This window comes from Neofelis nebulosa, chromosome 18 (assembly GCF_028018385.1).
Source record: "Neofelis nebulosa isolate mNeoNeb1 chromosome 18, mNeoNeb1.pri, whole genome shotgun sequence".
Taxonomy (NCBI): domain Eukaryota; kingdom Metazoa; phylum Chordata; class Mammalia; order Carnivora; family Felidae; genus Neofelis; species Neofelis nebulosa.
The window spans coordinates 22421131-22441784 of record NC_080799.1 but is presented as its reverse complement, the minus strand read 5'-3'; the positions used below and the strand labels follow the sequence as shown (position 1 = coordinate 22441784).

Below are 20654 nucleotides of genomic sequence, written 5' to 3'. Positions count from 1 at the left end.
AAAAAAAAATTTTTTTTTTTTAAAAAAGAGGGTTTCACTGAAAGGGTGAAGTCAGTGACACATGGAGGAAACAAGGGAACCCCCCCACTAGGGTTAAGGATATTAGTGAGAGAAAATCTAGCCCTGACCGGCCATCCAGGGCACGCTGGGCTGGAAAGGGGCTCGGCTGGGGTTTGCACAGTGAACCAAGGACGGGCACACGAGAGGGTGGATTGGGGCTGGAAATCAAGGGGACCGTGATAGGTCTTCACAGACAGGAATGTTGGAACCACTGGTCGAAAAGGGCCATAATGGGAGAGAGGGGCGACTAAACGGTTGTGACTTCGTGTACCTGGTAGCCAGGCTGCGGGAAAGAGGGTCCTTGGCCCTGGGAGAAGGCGGAGCCTGCCTTCTTGGTCGCTTTGCAGAAGTACAGTGGAGCTGGGAAACTCGAGTGGCCTTTCTTCCCGGGCTGCTTGCCCTGGCTCCGGTATTTGTCCATCGGCCATGCCTTTTGTCACTCTGGAGTGTCCCTCCACTGCGGGCCTACCTCCCTCCCCCTTGACTTGGGATTTGGCCACGTGACTTGCTCTGCCAATTGTATAAGGCATAAATATTGACGGGCCGGCTCCCAGGAGAGCCATCAAGGTACCTTGCGTGTTCCCACTGGCCCTCTGTCATTGCCATGACAAAAACACACCTGAGCTAGGCCGCCAGCCCCGGGAGGAGAACCTTGACTGACGGCCCCCCAGCTGACTTCCAGATAAGTGCCCGAGCCCAGCCAAGACCAACGGAGCTCCCTCCCTGACTCGGGCCTAGATCAGTCAGCCAACCGGCCCACAGTACTAACAAGTATTAAGGCATGGGCTTAGGGGGTCATTTGTTATGTAGCATTTGGGGAGCAAAAGCTAACCGATACAGTGGCCATTTGTGTTCTCGTGATTTCTCTCACATTTCCAGCCCCAAGCCCTCTCCCGATGACCTGTGCATGAGGAAAGACACAGATGGGAAATACCGCTGGCCCCAGGCAGCTGGCGCAGCAAGTCTGGGTCGCCAGGGAGATGGGAAGAGGTCCGCTGGACACATCTCCCTGTTAGAACTCACCAACCTTCTCCACAACCGAAGTATACAGAATCGACAGAAGGGAAAAAGAATGTGGAGAGTAGAAAGGGCCAGCACACGTCCCAGAGATGCCCATATAATCTGTCTTCCTAAAAACGTTCCTTTGCAACGGGCGAGGGGCAAGAACGCATGGGAACTCACAAGGACCGCGGCTACGCCAACTGCTGAGCCTCGGTGTCGTCTCACAACATGGCGTGATGGGCAGAAGCGTAGACCCCGGCGCCAGACCAGTGTGACACGGGTGATGCGTCAAACCACACTGACTCAGGGGCGCCTGGGTGGCTCAGTCGGTTAAGCGGCCGACTTCGGCTCAGGTCATGATCTCACGGTCCGTGAGTTCGAGCCCCGCGTCGGGCTCTGTGCTGACAGCTCAGAGCCTGGAGCCTGTTTCAGATTCTGTGTCTCCCTCTGTCTCTGACCCTCCCCTGTTCATGCTCTGTCTCTCTCTGTCTCAAAAAAATAAATAAACGTTAAAAAAAAAAAAACAAAAAAACCTTTAAAAAAAAAAAAAAAAACCACACTGACTCGTCACGGACACTACATGAGAGTTTGTTGAGGGACTCAGGATGAGAATGCTTGTGGATAAGAATATTTGTTCCAGGACAACGCAAGGGTCTAATAGACATGGGCTCCTGTCTCTTGGTGTACCAGTCACCAGTTGCTGTGTAACAAATTACCCACAAACAGCAAGAAGCTTTCATTAGCTCACAGTATCTCTGAGTCAGGAATTTGGGATTGGCTTAGTGGGGAGGTCCTTGGGGGTTGCTGTCAAGATGTCAGCCAGGGCTAGAGTCTCTGAGGGCTTGACTTCCAAGGTGGCTGCCCCACAAGTTCATGCTGGCTGTTGGCAGAAAGCCACAGACCCCCGCTATGCTGACCTGTCTATAGGGCAGCTTGAATGCCCCCAAGATGGCAGCTGGCTTCCTTAGAGTGAGTGACCTTCGAGAATGTGAGGTGAAAGTTGCAATGTCTTTTGTGACATAGCCTTGGATGTCACACACTGTCAATTTCCATAATATTCAAGGCGCTCACAGAGGTTAATACCAACCAGCACGAGATAGAGAAGACTACTCAGAGATGTGAATAGAAGGAGGGGACTGTTAGGCGCCATCTTGGAGGCTGTGGGCCACCTGGTCAGGATCCAACACCAGTCTACAGATGATGTCCTTTATCTTCTTGCAATTGGTTTTCCCATTTGAGAGCTATTTTCCTTTTCGTTATCCATTCCTTCCTTTCTTCTTCCCTCCCTCCCTCCCTCCTTTCCTTTCTTTCTTCCTTTTTAGTAGCTTTTTCTTCTGATTATAAAGATACTGTGTTTGCAGAAACCTCAGAGGATACAAAAAAAGTGTAAAGAATGTCTACATTGCCTATAATTTTGCAATTATTTGATATTCACTTGAGTGGATAATTTGGTGTTTTCATGCAAAGTTTTATGCACATTTTCTAAAATCTTAACACGGCGTGTTCAATTTTGTATCAAGCTTTTTGCATTTGAAATCATATCACAACCACTGCTCAATGTCATTAGATGTTGTCAATAATAGTAACAATTAATGACACATTTCGGAATATTCCAGGCACTATATTGAGTGCTTCGCGTAGCTCATTTAATTTGCACAAAAATCCTATCGGTAGGCATTATTACTGTACCAATTTTAACAAAAGAAGGGATTGAGGCTCAGAAGAGTTACATAACTAGCCTAGGGTCACACAGGAGATAAATGGCACCCTCAAGACTTCAATTCAGATCTGAGGCCCCGACTCTCCTCTACTGGATGCAGAGTGTTTCACTGTGTGGATGTCCCGCCATTGACTCAAACAACCTCCTGTTGTTCAACAACTAGGTTATTTCTAGTTTTTCAATAGAAACAATGCTCTAATGCACAGCCCTTAACATAATGCTTTGTCTCTACGTGCCCCAACGTCTTAAAAGGAAATAAAATCGGGGCGCCTGGGTGGCTCAGTTGGTTGAGTGTCCAAGTTTGGCTCAGGTCATGGCCTCGTGGTCTGTGGGTTCGAGCCCCGCGTCGGGCTCTGTGCTGACAACTCGGAGCCTGGAGCCGGCTTCAGATTCTGTGTCTCCTCCTCTCTCTGCGCCACCCCCCACCCTCGCCCCATGCTCATGCTCTGTCTCTCTCTGTCTCTCAATAATAAATAAACGTTTTAAAAATTCAAAAAAAAAGAAAAGAAATGAAAATCTGTAAGTACCCCCTGGGTGTTCTTGAACCACATATAGGAGGGAAGTACGTCATTTAGGGCTGGCTTAAAGGATTCAAAAGGCACCCATTGGCTCATACAATTGAAAAGTCCAGAAGGAAGTCTTGCTTCAGGTGTGGCTTGAGGGAGCAGCTCAAAGATGCCAAGGACTTGGGTCCTCTTCTGCCTTCTGGTTTATCTCCCACGGCGTTAGCTTCATCCTTCTGCCCTCGGTGCCACATGGAAGTCCCCAGAATGGCTGCCTTGATTCCTGACCTCACATTTTCCCACCACGTCAGCTCTTGCTCAGGCAGTGAGGAGACTTCTCTCTCTAGGAAGCCCCAGCACATGGCTCCCCACCCCTCACCACAGACGGGGAGAATGGGATGCGCCGATCGGCTTAAGCCGGTCAAGATGCACCCCCCTGGATCTACGGCGTCCATAGACCCCGGTCAGTCCCCACCCAAACGTCACGGCTGAAGCTAAGAGGTGGCTACAGCTGTCATCCAATGCCATTTAGCAAACTTGCAAAACTCCGTGCTGTAAAGCAGAGATTATTTCTCATGATTCTATGGGCTGGAGTCTGTCTCTCCCGGCACCATTCACGGGCTGCAGTTTTCAGTTGGCACTGTGCTGGCTGGGGGGGTGGGGAGGTCTCAGCTCTCCTCCTCGGGAGCCCCCCGAGGCGGGGGGGGGCGGGGGGGGACAGTGAAAGCTGCAAGACTTCTGGGGCTCTGGCCTAGGCACTCACGTGAGTCATTTCCCTGCATTCTATTGGTCAATACACCCCGGCCAGAACTCAGGGGAGGGCAAATAGACCCCACCCCCGGATGGGCGGGGCACGTTGCAAAGAGCCTGTAGGTCTGCAGACTCTGGGCTACCGGCCACCGGCCCCCAGGGATTAGGGCAGGTGCAAAAGTGGGTGATTCCCTCTGCCACGGATGCCGCGACGAGCTCGGCTTGCAACAGCCCTGGAGACAGTGTTGGTGTCCAACACGGGAATGTTCCAGAGACCAGCACCGGGGATAATCTCCGAGATCAGGGCAGGCAGGGCTGGGATTACGTGTCTCCCTCGCGAAATTGAGTCATGAAACTTTTATTAAAGGATGTAGTTTGTCACCGCCAAGAAAACAAGGCAATTCTGGGCAGCCTCGTTAAGAGCAAATCCTTCTCCACCAGAGCAGGTGCCGAGTCTGATGGGATTGTGAAATGAGACAGCGCAGGCGTGCTTTCCCGGGCCCCTAAAATGCAGGCACAGAGGGGCATCCATTTTCCCAAGACTTCTTTGACAGAGGGCTGCCTCCTTGGCAAACGTGAGTGACAGCTGCTTCCATCGGCTATGGGAGGGCGGGGGGGTAGGGGCGGTGCCCAGCCACTTGTCCATCAACCGAGGAGATTCACATGTGGCCTTGTCCCTTCAGAAAGCTGAACCTCACCTTCTGGCCCCCTCTGGAGGTGACGGGGACCCAGCTGTCCCAGCTGGAGAGACACCCCCTGAGCCCCTCGCCCTCCACCCAGTGGGTGGGGCCCAGGGAACCCTCACTGGGAAAACTGCAAAGGCACCGACAAGCAGACTGGCCGTCTCACGGCAGTGTGCTGTTGGTCAGGCAACGAAGCCCCCCCCCACCATCATAAGATGTGTGTAACAATATCCATTCAACGTATGGAAAGTTCCTGGCATGTGTTTTTTTAATTTGAGCCAAGATACTTTTTTTTAAGTTTATTTATTTAAGAGAGAGAGAGAGTGCAAGCAGGGGAGGGGCAGAGAGAGAGGGAGAGAGAGAATCCCAAGCGGGCTCTGCACTCAGTTCAGAGCCTGACTCGGGGCTCGATCCCACGCACCGTGAGATCATGACCTGAGCCAAAATCAAGAGTTGGACGCTCAACCGACTGAGCCACCCAAGTGCCCCAAGATTTTGGTTTCGAGCCAACGTTTTGAAATCAGGAGATTTCGTGCAAACAATTGGGTTCTCCACCTTCCCAGGAACAGTCTATAAAACTCGGCCAGTGCTGGGCCTGCACCCCCAGCCGGCAGAATTAGCTGGAGCTGAGGCATTGCCGGAAGACAGGAGATGGGCTCTCCACTTTGCCACACTCCCCGCCACCCCCAGTTGTCCCACGTCAGGCCTCCTTGGCTCATTTACATTCCTGGCCTAATCCCAACAGCCACTGACCGACCGGACCTTACCACCCCTGGGTTAGAGTTTCACCTCCACTGTCCTCAGAAGTGGACCCAGATGGTCACCCCAGGATCCGCCCTTCTAAATACACAGCTCCCCATCCGATCTGTGTAGGGAGTGCCTGTGGCCACCTGCCTCTTCCGTTGCTTTGGCCCTCAGGGCACGGCACGGACCAGCACTGAGGGCCCGGGAACGACTTCCCCAGCCAGTCTGCAGGGAATCCAAATCCATCTGAATTCTCAGGGAGTTCAGGGCGCCCGTGGCCGCATCACGGTGTCCGGGCTACAACTTGACTGGACCACCCAGCCTCCTCCTCTGATGTTTCTCTAGTCCTTCAGCAAATACTCATTGAGCATCTGCACAGGAAGCAGCAAACTGTGGCCCACACACCAAATCCCACCCACTACCTGTTTGTGTTCGGCCCACCAGCTCAGAACCGTTTTGACATTTTTAAATAGTTGTGGGGGGGGGGGCGGGGCAGAAATCAAAATAAGACTATTTTGTGACACAGGAAAAGTATCTGAAATTCAGATTTCGGCGTCCATAAGTACAGTTTCATTGGAAAACGGCCCTCCGGTTTCCGTATTGTCTGTGGCTGCCTTCCTGCTCCGTCGGCAGAGTTGGGCTGTCGCGACAGAGACGTGTGGCCCGCAGAGCCTCAAAATGTTTGCTCTCTGGCCCTTTCCAGAGAGGTCTTGCTGTTCTCTGCTCTGCTGCATCCTGGGCCCTGTTCTGGATATTGGCCACGCGGCGGTGTTCCGTGTCCTGGGACTGCCCTAAACGCTACCACCAACTGGGCGCCTTGCAACAGTGGGTGCTCTCTTACGGTTTCGGAGGCCGGAGGTCTGAGATCCGGGGGGTTGGCGAGGCCACGCTCCCTCCGGAGGCTCTCTGGGGGAGGATTCTTCCCTGCGTCTTTCAGCTTCCGGGGGCTGCAGCGTTCCTGGTGGCTACGTGCCTCCGATCTCTGCCTCCCGCCTTCTCCTCTGTGGGTGTCTTATAAGGACACTTGTCACTGGAATTAGGGCCCGCTGGACAATCCAGGATGGTGTCATCTCAAGATCCTTAATTAAATTCTATCAGCAGAGACCTTTTCTTTCCAAATAAGGTCGCATTCACAGTTTCTGGGCTGTTGGACATATCTTTGGCGTGGAGTAGAGGGGCACCATTCAACCCACTACAAGCCGTTGCTTGCTTTCTAGAAGCTTCTATTCCTTTGAAAGGAGGCTAATGACAATGCTTCTCCCTCAAAAATAAGAATAAGTAGGAGAGGGGGCACCTGGGTGGCTCAGTCGGTTAGGTGTATGACTTGGCCTCAGGGCGTGACCTCCCGGTCGGTGGGTTCGAGCCCCGCGTCAGGCTCTGTGCTCACAGCTCAGAGCCTGGACCTGCTTCAGATTCTGTGTCCCGCCCGCCCCCCCAACACACAGTCGCTCCCCCCCAGCGCGCTCTTTCTCAAAAATATATAAACATAAAAAAATTTTTTTAAGTAGAATAGTAATAGGAGTAATAATAATAATAGGAAGAATAATAGGAAACAGTAAGGGCTGAGGAGAACAGACAGCAGGAAGGAGGCTGCTGTTAACACCCCCCTTGAACAGAGACCCGGGGGAGTGAGACGCACAGATGTGGGGGGAGGGGCCAGCAGGTGCAGAGACCCAAAGAGGAAGGAGGTTGGCACACGTGAGGAGCAGCCAGGGGTCCCCGTGTGGCTGGAGGGGACAGAGCAAGGCGGGGAGAGGATTATAATCTCGGGAACCGTCAGTGAAGCGGCTACCGTGTCCCAGGTCCTTCCCCACATGCCAAGCGGGACTAATTTCTAGTGTAATTCTTTCCACGTACCTGTGTCTCATGGGGACAATGTCAGTGGATTGCCACACAGTTCCCTAACTGGGAAACTTATGACTGACTTCCTTTCCCCCTAAGTGACTTGTAGGAGGTCACTTAGCCCATGGGCAGCAGGGCGGTGAGCCCAAGAGTTACTTCCAGACCTGGAGCCCCCCACGTCCTCACAGCCCTTCTGGGGGCGGGGGGGGTGTGTCTTAAAACAGAACTGGGCTTAACAGGAAGAAGCCTCACCCAGATTACAGAACAACAGTAGGTGGCTTTGGAGGAGTTCAGGAGGGGGCCGGGCCCATCGTGCCTTGCCTTGACTTTCAAGGTTCCCTTATCATAGAAAACAGTGTTCACACTGGGCCCTCCCGTGGGCGGACCTCTTCTGTGTGATCCAGGCTGAGCCACCAGGCCAGCCAGCACTGGCACTCTCCGAGCCACCTCCCTGTTCCCTACTCCCTGTCTGGGGCCCGAGGGTCTCGGCTGCTTTCAGGCTGCCCGGGTTTGGCGTGGGGGCCCTGGGGTCTCAACGAGGGCTGCTGAGAGAGGAAGGGCAGAGGCCCCTGGCAAGCAAGGAGCTGTGGCAAGACATCAGCTCCCTCTTGGGCAGCATTGGGGGGCTGGGGAGCCCCGTCTTGCTGACTTTCCGTTACTGTTGAGAATTCAAATCGAAACAATAAGATCAATAATAGCCCCTAATACTCCCCCTTGCCCTCTAAACTGTAGCCACACCGGCCTTCCTTCTGTTTCCTATCAGGCCTTGCGGATTCCTGCCTCAGGGCCTTTGCACAGCCGTTCCTCCTGCCCGAAGAACTCTCCTTTTGTCGCCTCCTCAGAGAGGCCCCCCCAAACCCCTGTGGGTGTATCTGCCCCATCACCAACACCATCTCCCTCACTTGGGCACCGCCCGAAATGGCCACACGTAGTTCCCCAGTTGTTCTTGGGTCTTCTGTCTCCTTCACTGGGATGCCAGCCACGGAAGGGCAGGACCAGGCCTGTCTTACTTACCATGGAGGTCCCTGGGCCTAGAGCAGAGCCTGGGGCATGGCAGATTCTCACTGTTCGTCAAGCAACGGCCACCGCCTTTCTGTTCACCTCCTTTCTTACTCCGCCCCTGGCGGTGGAGCCCAGTGCTCACCCACAAACCTGCCGCCAGCACAGTAGCCGCTCTTCTGGGGGAGGAGGGGAGGCGAGTAGGAGTAGGGGCCGTGAAGGTGGGAGGCCCATTGCAGGACTCCGGGCCCACCATCGATCTCCACCTGAAGACCTCAGGGCCTTTGCACTGCACCCGGAGCGCACTGCACATTTTTTTTTTCCTCTGCAGCCCTCGGAAGGGTAGGTAAGGACTCCCTTAGTCCCAGCGGAAGTTAGAGGAGAAGTGGGCGTCACGAGATCACCCCGGTGACCACAGAACTGCAGGCTGGGATGGACTCCTGACTGGACACACTACTGAGGACTGAGCCACGGTGGGGGTCCAGCTCAGGGCCGGAGGGATCCGGGGAGAGGCTGGCCTCTGCTTCATGATGTACGTGGGACCCCATCTATAGGGTCTTCCGTGCCTCCAGCCCTGGAGGAGCCAGGAAGCGGGAGAGGGTCGAGGACGGTGTGGCAGAGCCTGCCTCGCCCCTGCAGGCCGGTGTGCGCGTCTGAACGGGAGCCCGGGCGGGCAGAACTCGGAGTCTGTACCTCTGCCGTCTCGTCTTTTTTAAAAAATGAAACGATTGCGTGTTTATACTCCAGGTAGTTAAATTCCCCCCAACAAACCAGTCACTTCGTAGGTGCCCAAGAAAGGCTAGCTCCCTGGCTTTTGCCTCCCACTGACCTGAACCACCACCACTGTCCCTGTTGCCATGGTGACCCCTCCCAGGGACACACAGTGGCTCCGTGAGAAGAAGTGAGTCAAGCTGGGCTCTGAGCCCGGCCGCCACATCTGGCCAGGCCCCCTTTCGGGCCTCAGCCTCCCGAGCCGTAAAACAAGGGCACTGGACTTGGCTGGGATCAGGGCGGGTGTATCAGCACCTCTCGGGACACGGTGAATTCTCTGCCCCCTCCGTTCCCGCGCTCCCAGACGGGTGCGTGCCCACGCTTGCGTTCGTGTGTACGCGTGTGTATGTGTGACCAAGTCACCGGCTGTCTCCCTAGAACAGGGCAGAAGGTCTGGGGGCAGGAGAAGGCCACAGAGGAGCCCAGGGAAGCCCAGGGCCGGCCACTTCGGGGCAGAGGTGATCAGGAAGCCCCCGCACCTACAACAGATGCAGCGGGAGAGAACTGAGCCCAAACTGCTCCGCAAGCCTGGGCTTGAATTCCTGCTCCGCCGTGAGTGACACTGGGCAAGCCTCGGGTCCTCCCTTCTCAGAGTTTCTGCCCCTGAAAGTGAAAATAACCAGCTGCCTCTCGCGGGGGTCTGTTTCCGGGGAATGCATGAGGGACGTGGGGGGATGCCAAGAGATGAGCACTGGGGCCCAGCTTGGGACGGTCTCCTCTCCTGACCCCTGACTCATGTCTCCATCCTTTCCAGATGAGACATCAGCTGAGCGCGCCCCCCCCCCCCCCCCCGCCGCCTCCCCATCCATCCCGGACTGCTGCTGACCAGCCGACACCAGGCTTCAGCGCTATGGGGAGCACATCCCAACAGCACCAAAGACCACTGTTTATTGAGCAACTACTTTGTCCCAGGTTCGGAGCTGAATACTCTACAGCTATCATTTCCCGTGGTCCTTCAACATCCCTGGGAGGAACTCATACTCACTGTACTTCATAGCCGCGGGCCGGGCACCAGAGAGCCTAAGTGATTCGGCCAAGGTCACGCAGCCGGACTGACTGATGCGTGCTCAGAAGCCCAAGAGAGAGAAGTCAGCCTACCTGCAAGTGTAGCGTCACTTTGAAATCGTAAATCTAGGGGCGCCTGGGTGGCGCAGTCGGTTAAGCGTCCGACTTCAGCTCAGGTCACGATCTCGCGGTCCGTGAGTTCGAGCCCCGCGTCGGGCTCTGGGCCGATGGCTCGGAGCCTGGAGCCTGTTTCCGATTCTGTGTCTCCCTCTCTCTCTCTGCCCCTCCCCCGTTCATGCTATGTCTCTCTCTGTCCCAAAAATAAAAAATAAAAAACGTTGAAAAAAAAAAAAAATTTGAAATCGTAAATCTAATCCTATGACTTACTATTGTTCTTATTGTTTGTTTTTCTCCCCCCCCCCCCCACACCAAGTTTTACTGAGGGGTCTAATTGGACTTAGAACTTTTTTCATTTTGAATTTCTTAGGGGTGGGGTGCTGGCACTACCTTGTTTTCCAACCTTTAGGGTCTGACCCTGCAGTTAGTAAGGAGTAGCGTCTGCACTTGAACCCGGCTCTGCCCGAGTCTGACTCTTCGCCTCCTCGATAAGGACAGACAGGTTCTTGACACCCACCAAACTCTCAGACACCCACCTCTCTGGTTGCCTCCTGAGGGGTCGTGCCTGGAAGAGAGAGGACAGAGGGTGGGGTCCCCCAGGAGGCCCAGGCCTGCCGCCTCGCTGGCCGCCCTCACCGAGGGGTGGGTCTGTGGGGTGGGTCTAGCTGTGGGAGGCCTAAGGGCCGCAGAAGATCTAGAAATACTTGTGTGGCCATCTAGTGGGCGTGGGTCACCTTGCAGCTACCCACCATCTCTCAAGTAGGCTTTGTGTCCGGGGAAAATTCTCCTGTTAGGAGCCCAATTCTCAAGCCCAACCCCTCTTTCACCAGATATGCCTACGTAGGATTCCCATTTGGGAGCAAGTCAAGCCACTTCCCAGAGCAGAGGGTGGGTGGTAAAGGACATCAAGATGTTAGGGGCAGGCGGTAGGACCGAGTGGCGGGAGAGTTGGGAGTTGGGAGGGTAGCCCCTCGTGCTAGAGCTCCAAGCCTGAAGAAGGATTCCCTGAGCAGCCGGCTGTCCTGATCAAGTCCCACGGGTTAGCACCGAAAGGCGCGAGACCATTTGTCAATGGCCAAGGAGCACCTTTCCTTACGGAGGTGGATTCCCTCGGCTCTCCCCAGCGTGAGCGGACAGCCACAAAGCTGTCCAAGACTGGCCCCTGAACTTGGCCCCCTGGGAGGCTGAAATTCAGGCCTGGAGGGGGGAGAGGGCAGACAGACGGAGGGAGGGGCTGGAGGGACAGACCACCTGGAGGGGCCGGGGGCCTCTGTGAGCCGGTAGCCGCTCCCCACGCCCCGCCCCTTGCCACCCACGGCCTTCACCTGTCATCAAGTCCAAGCTGCCAGAGCAAAGACTGGCCAGGGAGGATCGGGCCCCTCGGGAGCCACGCCGGTCGAGCTCCCCGTTGGGAGTCCACTGAGGACTTCCTCTGGGTGGCAGCCAGCATGCTGCCCGGGGACTGACCAGCAGGACTGACGCCCGCCTGTGCCTGAGCCCTGGTCCTTCAGCTCTGACATCCCTTCTCATTGCCAACTTCCTTTTCGGGGGCCACGGCTTCCCCGGAGTTGTCTAGAAGGGCAGTGGGAGCTGGCTCCGGGGGAGGGGGGAGTGGTTGAGAGTGCAAAGGGAAGCCCTAAACCCCAGGGCCCAGGGGGACTGGAGGGAGGCCGCTGAGTCACCCCAGCCGGGGCAGGGGGACGGGAGGGGGAGGCCCGGTTCCCACAATAGGAGGGGACACGGAGGCTCGAGAGCAGGGCGACCCCGGCCCTACCGAGGGCAATAGGCCACCCGGGGAGGAGAGCCGCTGCAGCACGCGCCCCCAGACCAGGAGGGCTGGGAAGGCAGGGGTGCCCCACACCTGTTACTCTGCGGTGGCACCAAACGGCACGGAGGCCTCAAGTGCCAGTGACAGCTTTCATTCGTATTTCGCCTACCACGTCCTTCTGGGGACTGGTGAAAGCCAGGTGTTCCGGGCTGGGAATGTGGCCTACGGACGCACTGAGCCTCGGATATGGGATTGAGTCCCCTTTAGATCTTCAGGCCATGCCCATCTACTAGTGACCCTCTGGTTCGAGGGTCTAAAGCCCGAAACGAGGGCTGGAAGCCTTTCCCGCAACCCCCCAGGCACATAAGCTGCACCCCTCTGAAGTCACCCTGGCAAGAGGAGGGATGAAGGGGAGACCTTTTGAGACAAGGCAGTTTTGACGGGGAGTCTTGACAAATCTACAGGGACAGCTGTGCAAGTTGTTCACCGTCCGAGAAGGCCTGGCTGAGGGGACAGGGGCCCGCCCTCCACGCTCCCGGTGCAGAGCTGCACCTGCCTAGAGGAAGAAGTGCCTTTGAAATCCACACAAAGTTTGGAGTTTGAACTTTAACTGAACGTTTTATCCAGAAGAGCCTGTTTTCGATCTGGAGAGAATGAGTTCCGTTAAAATCAGCGGGGTTTTTTTGTTTGTTTGTTTGTTTTTTAAATACCTTTTTCCTGCCACCAGTTTTCCAGAGCAAAAGGGCATCAGTTAGAGAAACAGGTACATTTCGTGCACATCTGACTCCACTCAGGGTACATTTTGTCCACCACCCGACTCAACGTGTGGCACCTGGCACACAGTAGGACCCCTCCTCCGTTTCTGGAAGGCAGGACTCGCGTTATGTCCACGTTTCCCTGTCGCGGAGAAGACCCTCAGTGAACTAAAAGGCCGAACTGGTGAGTGATGTGTAAGTGGGAAGCGTGTCCTTGAGTCGAGGGTGAGTCAGACACGCGTCGTCATAGTGAGGAAAGCCTACACAGCCGGCCTTTCATTCCACAGCCCCATCCACATAGAAACCCCAAGGGAACCTTGCACTCGGTGGGGCCGGAGTGCCCAGGGCCTCCCCCCATCCGGACGGTCACCTGCAGACTCAGTTCTGCCAACGGCTCTGAAAGCCCCTGGGACCCAGCGGCAGGGACAGCAGGGCCGGCCGGATATGGAGCCCTCCCGTCCTGGGCGGGCCCCCTCCTCACGCCCACTGGCTGCCTCTGCACCACACCTGGAGAAGAGACGGCCCAGGAAGGGAAGGGGATGGGACCCGAAGACACAGTGAATGCCGGACCCCCGGGGACCCAGACTGCAAGCCCTCAGCAACCCGCTCTTCCCACAGCTCGGGCTCTGGAACCCCTCCAACCGCTCCGCCCGCAAAGTGCCTCCACTCGGGTCTGTCACGAGGCAGACAACGGAGTGAAGCAGCCACGCAGTGCCTCTGGCGGGGAACAGAGCAGGGTGTGGAGCCCTCCAGACCCACAAGTGGACCCCAGCTTTGCCGGGGCCTTGCTGCTGTGTGGCCTCGGGCAAGTCACTTCCCTTCTCTGAGCCTCAGTGTCCTCACCTGTAAGCATTTGCCCTGAAGGCGGGGGGGTGGGGGTGGGTGGGCACCTGCAAAAGGCAAAGCTGGCTGCATCTGGGAGGCAGTGACGGCCTGTCTCCTGCTGTCTCTTCCAGCATGGAGGAGGCGGGAACCGTTTTTGGAAATGCCACAATACAGATCACGAAGGTAATAAAAGCCCCCAGAGCTTCCTCCGGGCTCCTGGCCCCTCCCCAGGCAGGCTTGAGAGGGAAGACCGAGATGCTCGGCACCTCCATCTCTGGAATCTGAATCCCTCCTACTCGAGTGCCCCTCAGAAGCCGGGAGCAAGGTCGCCGCCACTCCTGGGGTGCCCAGGAGTCATCAGCTCCAGCGTGGAACACCAGTCGGAAGAGGCAGGATGAGGACTGGTTGTGACCTCTGGGCCTCAGGCTCCACCTCTGCAAGATGGGGATTATGCCTTCCTCAGCGGCTCCGAGAATAACAACGATTGTCTGTCTTGACTTTTCAGGGAGAAGACGCACGTCTGGATGAGCTTCTGGCCTCAGCCCCGAGCTGGCTCCAGATACCAATGTGAGTCTGAGAGACAAGGTCCCAGCTTAACTTCCTGCAATGTTCCAGAGGACACTTGCAGATTGGCCCGCCATGGCTTAGGTTGAAAGAGCTGGGGTCTCTAGGAACCACACAGCTCACCTAAAGGGGTGTGTGTGTGTGTGTGTGTGTGTGTGTGTGTGTGTGTGTGCGCGCGTGCAGAGACTGAAGGAGGCAGGACCTTGCCACACAAGTCACATGATCTTATTCCCGCTGAAAGATAGAGGTATGCGGATGGGCATATAGGATATAAATGCAAGGAAAGGTCTGGAAGGCCACCTGCTGAGACATGATTAAACGGCTTTGGAGATTTTTATGTTTATCTCCAAGAAACATACATTATTTCTATAATAAAGGGGAAAAAACTGAACTTATTTCTATTTTTTTTCATGTTTATATTTGAGAAACAGTTCGCACATGCAAGCAAGGGAGGGGAGAGGAGGGACACAGAAAATCTGAAGCAGGCTCTGTGAGGAGAGCAGAGAGCCCGATTTGGGGCTCGAACTCACGAACCACGAGACCATGACCTGAGCCAAAGGCGGACACTGACCGAGCCACCCAGGCGCCCCCAGAACCAAGCTTATTTTTATTAAAAAATTTTTTAATGTTTATTTTTGAGAGAGAGGGAAACAGAGGGAGAGCGGGGAAGGGGCAGAGAGGGAGAGACACAGAAACTGAAACAGGCTCCAGGCTCTGAGCTGCCAGCACAGAGCCCGACGCGGGGCTCAAACCCACGAACTGTGAGACTGTGACCTGAGCTGAAGTCCGGCGCTTAACTGACTGAGCCACCCAGGCACCCCTAAGCTTATTTTGAAAAAGAAAATATACCTGTTGCCCAAATGCTCACCTATGTCTGCCCTTTGTTTCATTTAAATAATTTTTCAACCAACCCCCCACCCCACCCCAGGAAGGCACCCAACGTGACCTCTGCACGAGCTTCTGGTGCCCTTCAGGGTCCTGGGGCTCAGAGCCAGCTTCCGGCCCGCCCCACACAAGGCTCCCGGCCTAACCCGGGAAGCCGCATGACCTGTGCGATCGCCCACCCCACCCCACCCACCCACCCCAAGGCTGGAGCCAATTAATTAACATGAATCTTTAAAGATGTTTCCAACGATGCGAGCAGGGAAGGGCGGAAAAGCGAGTCCTTGAACTAAAGAAATCCTTCACTGAAGAGCTGTTCACTCGAGTGCTTTTCCCTGAGGAGCCCTGAAAAGTAAGGCCAGGCGTTCTGAGCAGACACCAAGGACGTGGCTTTATAATGTTAAAAATTAGTAAGACACCTCAGTGTGACTGCAGGCCTCCTCCTGTGAGGAGAAACCCATTTGGATAAATCTGGAGAATCCTCGCGCACTCGACATTTTGGGGCACCCGCTGTGGGCCAAACCCCACACCGAGCACTGCGGAAACACACCCCGCGTCCCCTGCCTTCATTGTGGCAGGGGACACCGCAGGGGCCGTGAGGAAGGCCCTCACTGTCAGGACAGGCTCAGGGGGGCTTCTGACTCCTCCGATGAACCAGGTGGCTGCATTTCGCCAGTGGGACTTCGTCCCCCCCCCCCCCCCCCCCCGCCATCTCTGCTGACAGGCCGGGCCCCACAGAGCTGGATGTTTTCTCTTCCAGGAGTAGGGAGACCAGAGGTCCCAGTTGACCCCTGCTGGCCCAGGATTACTGCAGAGACCGTCTGTTGTAACTCCATACATCTCCGTTTGGCAAAACAAACAAAAAACAGACGGTCACCCCGTCCATTTCCCCATCAAATCTTCGTGGCAATTTCTGAAGTGTCCAGGCAGCCCCGGCCTCACCCTTTCCTCACCCACTTGCCCGGCGGTGAGCTCGTCCACACCCTGCAGAACCGGCTCAGTGGCCGACAGCCTGGGTGAAGCCCTCCGACCCTGGGCCCCCCATCCGTTTCCTGGCCTCCCAACCCCCATCACCGCACTCAGCATGCCACTCTGCAACAACCTGTCTGTTTGCCTGTCTGTCTCCTCGCGGGTCTGGGCTCCTTGCAGGCACAGGCTGCCTCACTGGCCTCCCAGTCCTTCACGTGCAGCCCAGCAGCACCCGGCTAGGAAAGGTATTCGGGAAATGACGTCTGTGAAATTCACTGCCGTCAATCGGGAGTCCCGTCAAGGCCCCAGGAGTCAACCAGAGCCATCGGCACCTTTCCTCTCCCTGGTCCCAGCCACCCTGCAGCGATGTCACTCTAGGATCACGGTGGCACTTGGGAATGGGCAGGAGGCCTGGCCGGGCCCCACCACTAAGCTAACCAGGCAGGAGAGGCCCCAGGATCCACAGAAGTGGGGGCTGATTTGGTCAAATGATCTCATCGGAGCCTTTCGAGCTCAGACACTGTGCAACTCTGGAGTACGCTTCTTCCGAAGAGAAACCAGGCCCAGCAAAACCTGTCACAAGTCGAGAACGTTTGTGCCGCCAGCTTCGCGTGAGGGAACCGAACCTATGGAAATAGACAAGCGCTGAAATTTACGTGTGAGAATGTCCACAGCGCATCATTGAGAATAAGGAACCCCATAAACGAAGCGTGTCCGTGAAATGCCATCTGCCATTAAAAATCATGTTTTACTAGAATAGTAAGTAAAACGGTCACAACGTGTCAAGTGAACAAGAGAGGCTGCACTACAACACGAACTCGCTTTTACAAAACCAAAAATAAAGGAAAAGCAAAAACATGTGTTTGTCCACACGTGGGAAAGAAAATTCACCAAAATATTAACAGTGGTTTTCTCTGATCAGATGCCTTTTTTTAAGCTTTCTACATTTTTTACTACAATATTTTACTCAGGAGAAAAAAAAAGGCTATTGAAAAAAAAGTCGACCCTCCACTGTCTGAGGCCAATGGCAGGCGAGTGGCAGAAAATGCTGGAATTCGGGAAGCTGTTACCAGTCCCCAGCCAAGACTGACCTAAAGGCTCACTGCTGTCCGTGTCTGGCCTTTCCCTGTCCCCTCCCTCAGAATGCAGACAGTCTCTGGGCTTGTCAAGGGCCTGAGAATGCACCCAATTCCAGCCACACTTCTTAAGGCCTGCTCTTGTGCCCACGGAGGGGGGCGGGAGAGCCACTGCAGACAAGAGGGATCAGATGCAAGTCAGAGGATGACGACGAAGGGGGCAGACCCTTTCTGCAGGTCGCCCAGACTCTGCTTGCACACCTCCAAGGACGGGGAGCTCACTACAATGCACACAGCTGGGGCCACGTCCAGCAGAATTGGAACAAAAATCCCCCATCTGGGCCCACCTTACTCCCCACGGCCTCTCCTCTCCCACCCCAAATCCTGCCTCGAGTTCTGTCCAAGGGTACAGCTCTCGGGCGGCAGACCCCATCCCTTCACCCCTTCCATCTGCAAGGCATTCAAAAAGCCCTTTCATTGGCTCAGGCACAGACCACACTCTGGCCTCCCCTCACGGGCAGGTGAGGTGGTATTTATAGCCCAGGAATAATTGGATGTTAATTCTTTTCTGCAAAAGAGCGACCGGAGTTTCAAATTCCTCCTCTCCGAACTCTGAAGTGGGGCTAGCTGTAACTGGGAGGCTTGTGACCGACACGGAGCAAGGGGCCACATCACGCACACACAGGCGCACACACACGTACCACCCAGGGCCCCCGGGGCCCCTCACCCCTGCAAGTGGTCCTTGTAAAGGCCTCAGAAGTAGAAGCCCTTCCTCCCCAGTCCTACCAACAAGCCAGTGGCCACTCTCACTTTGGGTGCGCAAGCCTCTTCCTGCCAGGTGTGGGATTCCACGTCAGAATCTAGCCGAGTCCCGGGGCGCCTGTCTGGCTCGGTCAGTGGAGCCTGAGGCTATTCATCTTGGGAGCTGTAGGTTCGAGCTCCACGCTGGGTGTAGAGATTACTTAAAAATAAAATTAAAGGGGCGCCTGGGTGTCTCGGTCGGTTAAGCGACCAACTTCAGCTCAGGTCATGATCTCACACTCCTCCATGAGTTCGAGCCCCGCGTCGGGCTCTGTGCTGACAGCTCAGAGCGTGGAGCCTGCTTCCGATTCTGTGTCTCCCTCTCTCTCTGCCCCTCCCCTGCTCATGCTCTGTCTCTGTTTGAAAAATAAATAAAAACATTTAAAAAATTAAACATTTTTAAAAAATTAAATTAAAAAAAAAATGTCTAGTGCCGTCAGACTGGTCGCTATGACCCTCAAGGCAAGAGGAGCTGCTGACGCGCTATCCCAGAAACTTCGGGACAAGCACCACTTCCACATGCGAATAGCGGCTGGACAAGGCCCAGCTCTCAGACCCACCAACCGGCCCCGAGGGCCACCCCGCTACAGCCTCCCTCCTCTCCCCTGCAACCACCGCCTCTCAGATGAGCCACCTGTTGAGACCTCCGCCTCTTTGCTGACCTCAGGCGAGACTTTGGGCCACAGAGGGGCAACTCCTGCCTGGGTGTCTAGAAAGGATCCATTCTCGAGGAGGAGAGGAACGGGATCCCGAGCCTGAGGAGCAGGGGTGTTGGACCCCACGTGGACTCCACCCCCACCCCCGCCACCGGGTGACCTGTAAGAGTCAGCTCCCGCCCTCTGCCCCAGAGAACCGGGGGTCCCGTGTCCTTCGGCCGCTTCACTGAGAGGCTGTCCAGGCGGCCCTCCTGTGTGCGCGCTCCCCCGGCACAGTCCCACGCCCCTCACTGCCCTGCTCCGCACCAGGATGTCCTCCACCCGCACGCTGGCCCAGGGAGGCCCCGAGTGGAAAGACGCTCCCTGACCAGCGTTTCTATAACAACAACATAAGCATTTTATTTTTCATTAAGCTTCTTAGTTTCTTAGTATCACAATGGAATGATGAGAAAACGGGAACAAAAACCCACAAGTCTGCGAATCTCTGACAAAACGCAGAGACTTCAAGGCAATCGGAGGGGAGGGCGGGAGAGGCTGGGCAGAAGCGCCCAGATAGTCCCGCGTCAGGCCTCTCCGCCGCCAGCCGGGCGGGGTGGGTGGGGGCGGAATGGTGAGAAGGTGGCACTGTCACGAGCGGTCCCCGGCGCTTCTGCCTCACGGCTGGTGTCCTCGGGAGGTGCGCGGACGGCCCACAGGATTCCCCGGGGCCTCCCTGGTGCCTGGGCGCAGGAGCCCCTCGCCCGCCCCTGACGTCCGGGGGCACCCCAGCCAGCGCTGAGGGGCACCCCGAAGCCGGGTCGGCTGGGTGGGCGGCGGGAGGGGGGCGTGGAGGAGCGGGGGGCAGGTAGCCGGTCAGGGTGCGGGAATCCGAGGAGCGGCGAGGCCCGTGAGGGGGCGCCTGTGGCGGAGGGCGGAGGGCGGAGGCGGTGGCAGCAGCAGGTGTGTCCCGTGGCAGCGGGCGGCCGCGCCTAAAGCTTCACAGTGCCGGGGGGCAGGCTGTCGTTGCACAGTCTGTAGTAGCGCAGGTCGTTGACCAGCCTGTGCACGTTCTGGGTGAACGAGGGCAGGTCCTGGAAGGCAGGGGCACAGCTGCAGCCCAGCCCCACCCCGCACCCCGGCTCAACCCCAGCCCCCGCCACTCCCGTCCCAGCACGCTCGAACCTTCTACGCCTCCCCGCACCGTGTCAGCACAGGCGCTGCGGGAGAGCCAGAAGCGGAGCAAACGCCCCCCCCCCCCCCCCCCCGGCGCTCCCCACGTGCAGGCCTGCGCATCCGCTCAGGGACCCACCCCCTCGAGCCCCACCCAAGCCCGCGACGCACGGTGCGTTCACACCACCGTGTGTGGTGTAAGGGTGAAGACAGCGAAGCGCACAGCGATCGCGGAACTTGCCCCAGGTTACACAGAAAGCAGGGAGGGGGTCCAGACCGGACTCGCTCGTGCACGGGGGCACGCCTGCCAACGCACACCTCTCCTTCGCCACGGCCAAGCCACGTCCACAGAGTCCACCCCCGCCCGGGCCCCAGGCGGGCCCGACCAGTCAGCAGGGACGCATCGGCGGCACCCACGGGCTGCAGACACCCATTGAGAGGGCCCCTCGCAGCCGGAACCCAGACCCCACCAGAGGCCACAACAAGAGCACGGGGGTCAGCCCCCTCATCTTTAGGCCGGGATCACCGGTGGCCAGAGCGCAGGTCCAAATGCGGAGTGACCCCAACGGTGCCTGCCACAGAGCGAGTGCACGCCTTCTGAAAGCCCAGTGGCAGGGCGGGTTCCGGAAACGGCTGAAGCCACCGACAGCTCCCCTCGCCCACCCACGCCTCACCCCCACTAATCTGTCCTCTTCGGCCTCCGCTCAAAGCCTGCCTCTTCTAAAAAGGCCCCAGCTGCCCAGGCCAGCACCCCTGCTCATCGCTGTCGAGCCGCCCTCGGCTCCCCCTGTGCGTGGGCAGTACAAACCGGCTCCCGAGTGAGAAGGCCCAGCCGAGGGATCCTGCTTCCCGGCTCTAGCGTTCCCAGGCTCTGAACTGCCAACTAACGGATGACCCTGCGGAGCCTGGGCTCATCTGTGAAATGGGATTAACAACAAGACCTGTATACACTTCAGAAGGCTGCTGGAAGGCTCACGAGAGCCAGGACATGTGACTTGGCTGGCCCGGCGTCA

The 20654-nt window shown here is 56.7% G+C and overlaps 1 protein-coding gene across 9 annotated transcripts in view; it reads right to left on the bottom strand.

Annotated features, from left to right (window-relative positions):
* Window positions 1–18865: 18865 nt before the first annotated feature.
* The window catches only part of XPO6 (exportin 6), a 104038-nt gene continuing 102249 nt past the window's right edge, over window positions 18866–20654 (bottom strand). For all 9 annotated transcript variants that reach the window (XM_058711719.1, XM_058711716.1, XM_058711715.1 and 6 more), the window contains one exon: window positions 18866–19562. In XM_058711719.1, coding sequence (XP_058567702.1) covers window positions 19461–19562 — 102 coding nt within the window. In that variant the 3' untranslated portion in view covers window positions 18866–19460. The remainder of the gene's footprint in view (window positions 19563–20654) is intronic.